Raw genomic sequence first — 14,405 nt, forward strand, 5'->3', positions numbered from 1 at the left:
GAATAATATAGTGGGTGTGGGGTTTCTGTTTATGAGAAGGTCGTTACAGGAATGTTCATGTACAAAACAGTGACTAATATTTGTACATTATTGAAGTGTTTAGCTTATTTAGTAGATAGAAAGACAGAAAATGTCAAATAAATGGATGGATGGAGTTTAGATGATGGATGGAGAGATAAATAAATTAATAAATAAAGTCATGGGAAAAAGAAATTACACCCTCCTTCACAGTGGCGTGCACAGACATTCTGGGGGGAAAAAAGGGCACTTTTTTGCGCATGTGGAACACCTTATTATAAAAGTGTGAGATTTAACCCTCCTCTTGTGTTCGGGTCGCCACTGACCCGTTTTAGTTTTTAAAGGTGTAAAACAACCACTTAATGTTAATTTATTACATCAAGGCTTTTTGACTTTGCCAGGAATCTCTAGTTGAACAAAATAGAAAAAGAAATTTTTGTTTTCCTAAATCTGAAAATGGTCTAGCAAAAAATATAATACTTATGTGCAGTTGTTTCTGTATGCGACGGGCTACTTCACGACAAAATCATTACAGCTTGGGCTTAGAGGGCAAACAATACATTTTCACTCGATTCATGTGTTACCTGGCTGGTGGGGCAGGGGAAGAGCTGACTGACTGCCCGATGTGTTGTCTGCGCTACGACAAGGCCGTGGCTTCCAGGACGCTATGCTGCTGCAACCTCACATTGAATGCACTGCACACTTGTTCACATGACAGAGCAAGAGAGACAGAGGTCCGGTGTGTGTGCGGAGGGGGCACACATCGGGACATTATTTTCACACACGCTTTTAATGCTGCGGCTTTTCTAAAAGATCACGTCGACATTGGCCTCAGTAAACTGTAAAAAAAAAAATTCAAAAGGGCACTTTTTTGGACAGAGGGCAGAGGGGCAGGTGCTTGAGCACCACCTCGTGTCTATCTGTGCACGCCACTGCTCCTTCAATTCTCTGGTGCTCACCAACCTTTAATTGAAATACATATATTCAGAGAAAAACAAATTCCTCATCAAAGAATAATTATTTTCAACAAAAATATACGTGTCACAATTATTGGTACTCCTGCATTTACTAATACTATACAACCTCCTTTTGCCAGTAAAACAGCACTGAATTTTCTCCTATAACATTTGATAAGGTTGGAGATACAGTGCAGGGCATCTGAGCCCATTCCTCTTTGGATTGGATTGGATTGGATTGGATTAACTTTAATACTCCCCAAAGGGGAAACTCAGTGCCACCATCAACATACAAGACACAACACAACATGAAGCAAGACATTAAAACAGGTACAGGACAGAAGATATAGCAGAGAGCAACATAGAGAAGCAGACCATGGCAATGGACCACCAACATGTGCAACATACAGCAGTATAAGCAAGGAAGAAAACAAGCATCAACAGTTAATGGCAATGGACCACCAACATATGCAACACAGAACAGTATAAAAAGAACCATGCACAATCTCCACAATCTCTCCAGATCATCCAGGGTCCTCAACCCTCTCTTCTTGTGCTCTCTCCTCTTCAGCTCAGCCCACAGGTTTTCACTGGGGTTCAGGTCAGGGGACTGAGATGGCCATGGTAGAAGCTTGATTCTGTGCCCAGTGAACCATTTTTGTGTTGATTTGGACATGTGCTTCGGATCATTGTCCTGCTGGAAGATCCAAAAACAACCCCAAAACATCACAGAACATCCACCATGTTTGACAGTTGGGATCGGGTTCTTTTCATGATAGCCATCTTTTTTTTTTCTTTTTTTTTTACACCAAACCCATGCTGAGTGTTTATTGCCAAAAAGCTCCATTTTTCTTACATCAAGCCAAAGAACACAGTTCCGGTCAAAGTTGTAGTAGAGTTTCACAAACTTTAGGCGCTTATATTTGTGGTAAATTGACAGAAAAGGCTTTTTTTTTCACGCATACCGTCCATATAATCTGTTGGCATGGAGATGGTGTCTAACGGTGGTTTTGAAGACTTTCTGGATACCCCAACATTCACCAACATTGATCCTTGGGGATTTTTTTTTTTTGCCTCTCTTACCCTCTTCGACCGCGAGTTGGCCTAGTGGTTAGCGTGTCCACCTCTCGACCGGGAGATCACGAGCTCTACTCGCAGTCAGGTCACACCAAAGACCATCATAAAAACGGTACCTACTACCGTCTGGCAAGGCACACTGCAATATAGATGCGAGTGGGGAAGTCAAACTCTCGCGGTTACCAGAGGACCAGTCCCCCACTGTAACCTTAGCTGTATAGGCGAGAGGCCGAGGGCTATCGAAACGGAGATCAGCGCCACACCCATACGCCTTAAAGAGTCGGTTAGTACTGGGACAAAAGGCTGCCTGGGAAGACCAGATTCTGGTGTGAGAGGGACTTTGTCTTTACCCTCTTCCTCACTGTACATGGGGGCAAAATAAACATGGGTCCTCTTCCAGGCAAATTTGTAACAGTTCCAGTTGGTGTCCTCTTTTTTTTATTACCTCGCCCAGGATGGAGTCCACCGGGGGCGAGGTATTGTTTTTGGTGGGGTTTCTTTGTTTTTTTGTTAGCAACATTACAGGAAAACAGCTGGACCAATCTTCATGAAACTTTCAGGACAGATAAGCATTGGTCTCAAATAGAACCTCCAACATTTTGAGGGTCATCTGATCAAGGTCACCAAAAAGGTCAAAATCATTTTTGGTGCAAATGGTGTCCCAGTGTTCTGAATGTGTCCCAGATAACTCCCTACTCACTACATAGTGGACTATATACTCAGGTTGCCATTTTGTAGTGCTGTCTGAATGTATAGTGAGAATTATTACACCCTATATAGTGCACTCAAATTATCTCACAATGCATCATGAAAAGTAGTGCCGCTGCAAAGAAAAAAAAAAGGCCGCGGCAAAGAAGAAAAAAAGGCCGCGGCAAAGAAGAAGTTTTATCATTTAATCAATGAGCTCATTACTGTATATAGTCTTCTATATAGTAATTCCCTGTATAGTGAGTAGTGAACGAGTGAGTGATTTAGGACACAGCGTTTGTAACCAATCAGCACTTATCCTGATCAAGTTCGATTACCCGTTCTGTTTCTTGATAAACTTTCGGAACTAATCAGAACTAGAAACGAAATAAGAGAAACCTCGTTATAACTTCGTAATATCAGAAGAGAATCAGCAGATAAAAAGATAAACGAAATTCACCTCATAGTTCACTAAGGCTACTGATTCGATATCGAGTAAATGGTGTTTATTTTAAGAAAATTTACTTTTTGATTATCACAGCTTTTGTTTGGTCCTTCTGAAAAATCTAAAAAGTTTTGTAAGGGTTTTTTTTTTAGCTTTTGGGCAGATATTTAGAATCTTTACACTACACTTATTAAACAAAATGTTCTCATTAGTATTAGTGACCTTGAAAGAACAGAGACCACACTTGTGAGATTGAATCAGTTTTTATAACATTAAAATAAGTGCTACTAGGTGAGGTTTGCTTTGCCTGGCAACACTTATTATTATTATTATTATTATTATTATTATTATTATTATTGCCCTAACAGTAGAAATGAACGCTTTCAGGCGAGTAGCTACAGTGGGGCAAAAAAGTATTTAGTCAGCCACCAATTGTGCAAGTTCTCCCACTTAAAAAGATGAGAGAGGCCTGTAATTTTCATCATAGGTACACTTCAACTATGAGAGACAGAATAGGGGGAAAGAATCCAGGAAATCACATTGTAGGATTTTTAATGAATTAATTGGTAAATTCCTTGGTAAAATAAGTATTTGGTCACCTACAAACAAGCAAGATTTCTGGCTCTCACAGACCTGTAACTTCTTCTTTAAGAGGCTCCTCTGTCCTCCACTCATTACTTGTATTAATGGCACCTGTTTGAACTCGTTATCAGTATAAAAGGCACCTGTCCACAACCTCAAACAGTCACACTCCAAACTCCACTATGGCCAAGACCAAAGAGCTGTCAAAGGACACCAGAAACAAAATTGTAGACCTGCACCAGGCTGGGAAGACTGAATCTGCAATAGGTAAGCAGCTTGGTGTGAAGAAATCAACTGTGGGAGCAATTATTAGAAAATGGAAGACATACAAGACCACTGATAATCTCCCTCGATCTGGGGCTCCACGCAAGATCTCACCCCGTGGGGTCAAAATGATCACAAGAACGGTGAGCAGAAATCCCAGAACCACACGGGGGGACCTAGTGAATGACCTGCAGAGAGCTGGGACCAAAGTAACAAAGGCTACCATCAGTAACACACTACGCCGCCAGGGACTCAAATCCTGCAGTGCCAGACGTGTCCCCCTGCTTAAGCCAGTACATGTCCAGGCCCGTCTGAAGTTTGCTAGAGAGCATTTGGATGATCCAGAAGAGGATTGGGAGAATGTCATATGGTCAGATGAAACCAAAATAGAACTTTTTGGTAAAAACTCAACTTGTCGTGTTTGGAGGAGAAAGAATGCTGAGTTGCATCCAAAGAACACCATACCTACTGTGAAGCATGGGGGTGGAAACATCATGCTTTGGGGCTGTTTTTCTGCAAAGGGACCAGGACGACTGATCCGTGTAAAGGAAAGAATGAATGGGGCCATGTATCGTAAGATTTTGAGTGAAAACCTCCTTCCATCAGCAAGGGCATTGAAGATGAAACATGGCTGGGTCTTTCAGCATGACAATGATCCCAAACACACCGTCCGGGCAACGAAGGAGTGGCTTCGTAAGAAGCATTTCAAGGTCCTGGAGTGGCCTAGCCAGTCTCCAGATCTCAACCCCATAGAAAATCTTTGGAGGGAGTTGAAAGTCCGTGTTGCCCAGCAACAGCCCCAAAACATCACTGCTCTAGAGGAGATCTGCATGGAGGAATGGGCCAAAATACCAGCAACAGTGTGTGAAAACCTTGTGAAGACTTACAGAAAACGTTTGAGCTCTGTCATTGCCAACAAAGGATATATAACAAAGTATTGAGATGAACTTTTGTTATTGACCAAATACTTATTTTCCACCATAATTTGCAAATAAATTCTTTAAAAATCAGACAATGTGATTTTCTGGATTTTTTTTTCTCATTCTGTCTCTCATAGTTGAGGTATACCTATGATGAAAATTACAGGCCTCTCTCATCTTTTTAAGTGGGAGAACTTGCACAATTGGTGACTGACTAAATACTTTTTTGCCCCACTGTATTTTTTGTTTTTAGAACCATTCCCTGACTTATGAAGGTCAACACACTTATCCCTAATTCAGTTTGTGTTCTCTTACCTTTCCCATGTTGCTACAGTAGATGACTAAGGCTGTGTCCGAAATCGCTCACTCGTTCACTACTCCCTACTCACGATCTCAGGAATTCTATATAGAGGACTATACAGTGAGCTCATTGGTAAAATGAAAACACTTTCGGACACTACTCCACCGCGCCGTTATTTACGTCATTACTGTTATACAATTAAAACGTGCCAGATCAGTCGGCTGGTGGGTTTTCAAAATAATAAATACATGCGTGTGTTTTTGTGATAAATCCATATTATACTGAGCGCATTTCCCACATTAATCAATACAAAGTACTTTGTGTCTGCTGCATCTTTCACTTCTTTTAAATCAAGGCTGAATACTTTCATTCTTCTTCGCCGCTGCATTTTATTAAATCAAATTTGAGGCTTTTGATTAATTCCTCGCTCTGCACTCTAACTTTTATTCTTGTATTTTATCCGTCTTATTCTATTTTAGCTTTTTCTATTCTCTTACTATTTTTAATTGTACTTGAATGCCCGTTTATAACATGTTTCTTCCTCCGTCCGTTCACCCCAACACACTTTTTTTTTTCTTTCAGCGCAAATGATGGGATGCATTGCTTGGTTAGTGACCACTGGTTGTACACTACTTTTCACGGTGCATTGTGGGATACTATGAGTGCACTATATAGGGTGTAATAATTCTCACTATACATTTGGACAGTGCTACAAAATGGCGAACTCACTATATAGTGAGTAGTAAGTGATTTCAGACACGGGGTAAGGGAATTTGACCTCTGTGTCACCTCATATCTGTTCCCCAGTTAATCAGGAAGTCATGGATTCCAGTTTGAAAGTTCCTACACACTCCAAACAACTCAAAAATACTGTACAATTTAAACGGGAAATATGCTTCGGGTACATTGTGTTCACTGGATTTTTTTAGGGGCGCCAGTAATAGTGGCACGTTTGCTTTTGTTGAAAATAATAATTTCTTAACGAGGGATTTGTTTCACTCTGAATAAATTTGCTTCAATTAAAGGTTGCTCATTTTTTTCAGTATGAGATGAAGCGAGGGCGGCACGGTGGTGTAGTGGTTAGCGCTGTCGCCTCACAGCAAGAAGGTCGGGGTTCGAGCCCCGTGGCCGGCAAGGGCCTTTCTGTGTGGAGTTTGCATGTTCTCCCCGTGTCCGCGTGGGTTTCCTCCGGGTGCTCCGGTTTCCCCCAAAGACATGCAGGTTAGGTTAACTGGTGACTCTAAATTGAGCGTAGGTGTGAATGTGAGTGTGAATGGTTGTCTGTGTCTATGTGTCAGCCCTGTGATGACCTGGCGACTTGTCCAGGGTGTACCCCGCCTTTCGCCCGTAGTCAGCTGGGATAGGCTCCAGCTCGCCTGCGACCCTGTAGAACAGGATAAAGCGGCTAGAGATAATGGATGGATGGATAATGGATGGATATACGTATATAATCTTGCATTGCGTTGCAAGTAGGTGTCACAAAAGTATACTATTTTTTTATCCACTGTCCCTGTTTTGTTCATTATAAGTGTTCCAGTGCTTAACATTTCTCCAGCGTAAAAAATAAATAAATAAATAAATTGATTCAATCCTAATCTATGTCACACTGTTACGGTTTTCGTTTGACTCCCCCCTCATGTAATCCTACGTTCAGACTTTGGACAGCAGCTGTTCCATGGTCATATCACTAATGGAAATACCACCAAGGACTCAAAGCAATACCAGAATCTGATGCTTGAATGATGTCGTGCTGCATTATGCAATGCTTTGAAACGGCAGCTAAGATCAATGTTATAGATCGCATACAATTTTAGAAACCATATAGATATGTGTATTTAAGATACTAAACACATTAATGGATTTTGAGGTTCCAAGATGTGAAACTGGTGCCTCGGAGCCTTCGTAAATTTGCCTCATCGCTCCAGTACAAAACTAAAGAAGCAAATTTCAAAGAGCAAACATCCATCCATTATCTGTAGCCGGTTATCCTGTGCAGGGTCGCAGGCAAGCTGGAGCCTATCCCAGCTGACTATGGGCGAGAGGCGGGGTACACCCTGGACAAGTCGTCAGATCATCACAGGGATGATACATAGAGACAAACAACCATTCACACTCACAGGTCAATTTAGAGCCACCAATTAGCCTAACCTGCATGTCTTTGGACTGTGGTGGAAACTGGAGCACCCGGAGGAAACCCACACAGACACGGGTCGAACATGCAAACTCCACACAGAAAGGCCCTCACAGTCAGCCACTGGGCTCGAACCCAGAACCTTCTTGCCATTAGGCAACAGTGCTAACCACTACACCACCGTGCCACATACGGGTACAGCAAACGTTCGGCTAATTGATTGCGTTCGTAGGAAGAGAAAATGCCATTTCTGACCAAACTGTGACTCTCACGAATTGATTAATAGCCACTTGTCTTTGCAGAATTGTGGACTCTGCTAAGAATAAGCGCCATTTATAAATAGAGACCGGAGCTGAATTGGGTGATAGTGTGCTAGTACAGCGCCTCTGCCACATTCCCTGAGGTGATAACATAGAAGAGCTTTGACCAGATTATCATGCTCACACTCTGTGCTGGCTGGCCCTCTGGGAGCCACACACACTCTTACACTTGCACACTCCAATGAGAAACACGGCACCAACATGGCACTGACACCATTTCTCTAGAGTTAGCAGCTCTGACTGCCAAACCAGCGCCGCAAAACGAAGTTGTAAATGAAGTCGCTGCATTTCTCCTTATCGAAAATGACGCCGTCTGAAATCACATCCTCACTAACTTCTTTACTATTTACTGTTTGACTTTTCTTTATAGAAAACAGTATATAGGAGACAGCAGCAAAGCAGACGCCAGATTGAATTCAGACAACACTTCGGAGCTAGTGCTCTCGAAACATGGCACTGTGGCGTAAACAGTGCCAGTGTGCCAAATGATCTCAGCGTTGCTGGTCCTAAGAGTGAATTTGTGTGTGAAAGGGATCCTGAATTGGACTGGCACCTCATTTTAGGTCATTTTTGCACTCACGTTTTTCCCCTTTGGTACAATAAGTGAAGTATGAACTCTGTTTTCAAGCCAGGAAGTGGTTTAGAGATCTGATCCTTGGTTCTGTTGAAAACAGGGGTCTGGAGTTCGAGCCTCAGGACGGTCCACAGTCAGGGCCGAGAAATGTGATTGGTTTAACTTGTCTCATTGCTTGTTATTAATATACAGTACCAGTCAAAAGTTTGGACACACCTTCTAATTCAATATCCATCCATCCATTATCTGTAGCCGCTTTATCCTGTCCTACAGGGTCGCAGGCTAGCTGGAGCCTATCCCAGCTGACTACGGGCGAAAGGCGGGGTACACCCTGGACAAGTCGCCAGGTCATCACAGGGCTGACACATAGACACAGACGACCATTCACACTCACATTCACACCTACGCTCAATTTAGAGTCACCAGTTAACCTAACCTGCATGTCTTTGGACTGTGGGGGAAACCGGAGCACCCGGAGGAAACCCACGCGGACACGGGGAGAACATGCAAATTCCGCACAGAAAGGCCCTCGCCGGCCACGGGGCTCGAACCCGGACCTTCTTGCTGTGAGGCGACAGTGCTAACCACTACACTTTTTCTTTATTTTTATTCATTAAACGACACTTCTTCATTTCTTAAAGTAATAATGAATGTCGTTTCTCTTTACTTAGTTGAGAGGTTCTTGACATAATACTGTATGGATTACTGCAGTTGTGGTGTTGAATAGGGCTATTTACTGTATTGTTATTATTTACTATTGACTGTTTGATCTCAAATGCATTTAGAAGGCAAGAAATTGCACTAATTAACTTTTGATGAGTCACATCTGTTAACTGAAAAGCATCCCAGGTGACTAACTCATGAAGCTGGTTAAGATAATGCCAGTAGTATGCAAAGAGTTATCAAGATAAATGTTGGCTATTTTGAAGAATCCAAAATATGAAACGTTTTGTTTTTTTTTAACACTTTTTTTTTGTTTTCCACATATTTAACAGTAGGGCAGCACGGTGGTGTAGTGGTTAGTGCTGTCGCCTCACAGCAAGAAGGTCCGGGTTCGAGCCCCGTGGCCGGCGAGGGCCTTTCTGTGTGGAGTTTGCATGTTCTCCCCGTGTCCGCGTGGGTTTCCTCCGGGTGCTCCGGTTTCCCCCACAGTCCAAAGACATGCAGGTTAGGTTAACTGGTGACTCTAAATTGACCGTAGGTGTGAATGTGAGTGTGAATGGTTGTCTGTGTCTATGTGTCAGCCCTGTGATGACCTGGCGACTTGTCCAGGGTGTACCCCGCCTTTCGCCCGTAGTCAGCTGGGATAGGCTCCAGCTTGCCTGCGACCCTGTAGAACAGGATAAAGCGGCTAGAGATAATGAGATGAGATGAGATATTTAACAGTTATTCCACTCAATCTCGTCGTACATGAGCTGATAGCTGATGAGGCGCGTAGCTTTGAGTCAGCTATAATCCATGTATAACGAGATTGAGCGGAATAACTGTTTTATTCTATCCACATTCACTGGATTTTGAGAAACGGAGCATTTTTATTTAAATTTTTTTGCAAATTCGATAAATAAAAACTTTATTCAAAACATCTGACAAAATCATTTCTGCTTAGAACGTAAACAAACCGGCGAAATGACAGGAGCAATTTGTGAAAAATGCTGTAATAATAATAATGCTTGAAAAAAATATATTCTTACCATCAAATATTTTATTCCGTATTTTGTGGCTTTTTTTTTTGGGGGGGGGGGTTGTTTTTGAGTCGAGTTTTTATTTCGTTTTCTCTTGGTTCACCAACACGCTCCACCATTTTATTTTTCTCTACTCTTACCCTGTGTCCAAAATCGCTCCCTACTCACTATATAGGGCACTATATAGTGAGGACGCCTTTTTGTAGTGCTGTCCGAAACCTTAGCGAGGATTATTTACATCCTATATAGTGCGCTCAAAGTATCCCACAATGCATCACGAAAAGTAGTGTACAACTATGTTCACTAACCAAAGCAATACATCCCATCATGCATTGCGGTCGCGCTGAAAGAAATCAAATTAAAAGTCTCAAATTTGATTTAATAAAATGCAGCAGCAAAGAAGAAAGTATTCAGCCTTGATTTAAAAGAACTGAAAGATGCAGCAGACACAAAGTACTTTGTATTGATTAATGTGGGAAATGCGCTCAGTATAATATGGATTTATCACAAAAACATACGCATGTATTTATTATTTTAAAAACCTACCGGCCGACTGATCTGGCACGTTTTAATTGTGCGACAATAATGACGTAAATACCAGCGCGACGGAGTAGTGTCCGAAAGAGTTTTTTCATTTTACCAATGAGCTCACTATATAGTCCTCTATATAGTAATTCCCTTTATAGGGAGTAGGGAGTAGTGAACGAGTGAGCAATTTCAGGCACAGGGATTGTATATGAGCTGATATCCTTGTAGTCGAGCAGCCAATCAGAGTGCATGATTGCTCATATCCAGTGAATGTGGACAGAATAATATGTGTTATTCTTTCCATAATCTAATGCAAAGCAACTTGAACAAAGAAAGAAAAAAAAAACAAGTATCAAACAATAATGTCGGCTTGAATCTAAGGACAAGGAAAAGCGCCGTTAATTTGGCAAAATGTTTTGAATCTTTTAACACAGGGTAAGTAGTTTGGGTTCTGTGCGTGGAAAGTTCAGGAATTAAAGCTCTAATGGCTCAAGTCACTAAATATGATTTTGCCTAATGTGCCTGATGTTTGCACAGACGTATTATTAAATAAATCTGTGCTACAGTCATAAAGGGCTTTGTGATTGTCTGTTGTGGCCCAAATGAGGATGGGTTCCCTTTTGAGTCTGGTTCCTCTCGAGGTTTCTTCCTCATGTCGTCTGAGGGAGTTTTTCCTCGCCACCGTCGCCACCGTCTTGCTCACTGGGGATAGATTAGGGATAAAATTAGCTCGTGTTTAAAGTAGTGCTGTCAAGCGATTAAAATATTTCATCGCGATTAATGTCACGACTGTCATAGTTAACTCGCGATTAATCGCAATTTAATCGCACATTTTTGTCACAGGGCGGCACGGTGGTGTAGTGGTTAGCGCTGTCGCCTCACAGCAAGAAGGTCCTGGGTTCGAGCCCCGGGGCCGGCGAGGGCCTTTCTGTGTGGAGTTTGCATGTTCTCCCCGTGTCCGTGTGGGTTTCCTCCGGGTGCTCCGGTTTCCCCCACAGTCCAAAGACATGCAGGTTAGGTTAACTGGTGACTCTAAATTGACCGTAGGTGTGAATGTGAGTGTGAATGGTTGTCTGTGTCTATGTGTCAGCCCTGTGATGACCTGGCGACTTGTCCAGGGTGTACCCCGCCTTTCGCCCGTAGTCAGCTGGGATAGGCTCCAGCTTGCCTGCGACCCTGCAGAAGGATAAAGCGGCTAGAGATAATGAGATGAGATGAGATGAGATTTTTGTCACATGAAAAACCATGTAATTCTCTTATCAGCATAAAAAAGTGAATGCGCTTGCTCACCGTTCGAACTACGGGGGTACACGGGGGATCCGAGATCCCCTGAAACAGACATGAGATCCCTTGAAAACATGATTTGGGAAATGTTGGGGGGTCTCTAAAATATTGTCAAAATGATGTTTATTGACATAGCAATCGTGTGTAACGGGAAGCATTTGCATATCCGAAGTGAGCGCGCGATGGAGAGACAAGCGCAAGCACCCCCCCAAGGGAAAAAAGGGACCCCCCGAAAATATCGGCATAGTTCGAACACTGGTTGTACCAATGTTGTTGTTTTTTTTTTAATTGCAGAGTATAACACGTCTTGTCACAGCCACTGCAAAGTGGGGCTGGAGCCGCCGATGGGAAAACGAAACCTTAGCCGAGCACCGTTGGCTCTTCGGGGGAGGGCAGAGGACTCTGGCTGTGCGGGGCGTGGCATCATGTCACAGAGCGTTAATCTCGCGATAAAAAAATTATCGCCGTTAAAATTGAGTCAAGTTAACGCGTTAATAACGCGACATTTTTGACAGCACTAGTTTAAAGTCATTCAAATTCTGTCAAGCTGCTTTGCGACAATGTCTATTGTTAAAAGCGCTATAGAAATAAACTTGACTTGACTTGATTACATTTTTGCACCATAAGAGATCTCTGAACGCAAAACGTTTGAGAAACCCTAATACATGATGCAGCGTGTGATGAGCTGATTAAATACTGACACTTGGTTTTTACTGCCTGTTTTGTCTTTTTTTTTTCAATAGGCCCCATGGGTGAGGGTGGAGAGGTGGCGATGCCGCCAGACTCCAAGCAGAAATCCAGCAGTAAAGAGGAAGTGATGCCGGTTGCCGAACCTCACAAACCCCCAAAGGTACAGATTGACTTGTTCACACTCCGAATATACCTGTGAAAGTGTGTAAAGTGTTTGTCTTTTAATTAAGCACCTTAGTGGAAATAAAGGTGGAGTTTGTAATTTTAAAATATGTTTTAGACCGATAATAAACATATAATTTCAAAGTTACTTTTGACAAAATGTGTGTCACGATGTTGTCATGCAGTCTCACGAGTTTAATTAGTGCTACTCCCTGAGCTGCTCAGCTCTGCTACTCTTTTTTTTTTAAAGGGTAACTGCAAATTATAAAAAATATGTCATGAAAAGATGATGTCAGGTAGCAGAGACAGCTACAGTTGCAAGAAGTGCTTTATAAACCCCCCGGCATATAACGTGGGGGGGATATACAGTAGCTATCGCTCTGCCCGTCCGTCTCTCTGTCCGTCTGTAAACATTTTAGTCTCCGGAGCATAAAAACTAAAAAAAAAAAAGGAGTTGTGCCTTTTGACATTTTGGGATTTCTGGGATTTTAATTTTTTCCGTATTTCCATGGCAACCGATTTAACTTCGGAAAATTTGGAGTAGGGTTTCATGTGGGGGCCGGGGGGATATGTCATCTCCTGATGACTCTTGTTTTCAAAATCTCAAATTATCAAACAGTAGTGTCGTCAGAAACAGGTAGAGGGATAAGCGATCAGCAAACAAAGTAATGAGGGCAAAACAAAAAAAAAAAAGTTCAAGAACAAAGTCAAAAACCAGATAAACTTGCAAAAGAAAGCCAGGCTTGGTATGTGAGGTGAGTGGATCAACATTGAGCAATACTTCGCATTGAGTGAGTATTTTGTGCGTATTCTTATGTACTGTTTGTGCGTGAGTCCAGGCATGCTTGATTAGAAATCCGGAGAACTTGAGCATGATGATGAGTGAGTGTTTTGAAAAGCATAGTCCATGTTTGCAGGCTGCAGTGCATTCCAGGCTTATAATACTCGAGTCCAGGACTCATGCCCTAATTTTAAGGACTCATCACTTGACTTGGACTTGAGCACTGATGACTCGGACTCATACATTAACTGCATTCGGACTCATAAATTGGAGACGAATACTCTGATTTTTTCATTATTTTTTGAAACATGCTTGGCATAAGATATTTATAGCTACATTAATTTTTATCCTAATTCCGTGCAAGAGAGTGCACATTCACCTGTACATACGTCATGTTCAGGAACAAACTAACGTTTATGGCGCTAAAATGCCTGGACAGAACGCCGCTAGGATTGTCCGCTTTGCTTATACAGACTTCTCGTGCAGTGGAGAAAAATGCACTGCTGTGTGTTCCATATGTAGAAGAACTATCGAGGAGACGACGGGGACGACCTCGAACTTCAATAGTCATTTGGCGAGACTCCACCCAGAGAAGGAAGCGACACGCTATGTTCATTGCTCTGTTGATAGTGGGCGGGGCTTGCTTGTTGAGCGATGAACTAGCTAGTGTTAACCTTCTCTCATGTTCTTTGCCCTGTTGATAGTGGGCGGGGCTTGCTGAGTGATGAACAAGCTTTTTATCTGTAGCCTGTTAACTAAAACGAGGCAGTCGAGCAGGAACGTCAGTCCGACACAGTAGCAGCGACGCTTTCACATAAAGGCAGCAACAGCCACCGTCACATGGTGCGACTGGAGTCTTGTTCTCGGACTCGACTCGAAATCTTCTTTAATGACTCAGACTTGAACACTGAGGATTCGAGACTGGACTCGGACTCGAGGTTTAGTGACTCAACTACAACTCTGGTGCATTCTGAGGAATAGAATCTGACACCGAGTCCGACAT

At 42.5% G+C, this 14,405-nt stretch overlaps 1 protein-coding gene across 1 annotated transcript in view; it reads left to right on the plus strand.

The window, feature by feature from the left end:
- LOC132894622 (AT-rich interactive domain-containing protein 1B-like) overlaps window positions 1-14,405 on the plus strand; it is a 657,256-nt gene that overhangs the window by 542,440 nt on the left and 100,411 nt on the right. The window contains exon 10 of the mRNA XM_060934699.1: window positions 12,513-12,619. Within this exon, the coding sequence (XP_060790682.1) occupies window positions 12,513-12,619 (107 nt within the window). The remainder of the gene's footprint in view (window positions 1-12,512; window positions 12,620-14,405) is intronic.

Source organism: Neoarius graeffei, chromosome 11 (assembly GCF_027579695.1).
Source record: "Neoarius graeffei isolate fNeoGra1 chromosome 11, fNeoGra1.pri, whole genome shotgun sequence".
Lineage (NCBI taxonomy): Eukaryota > Metazoa > Chordata > Actinopteri > Siluriformes > Ariidae > Neoarius > Neoarius graeffei.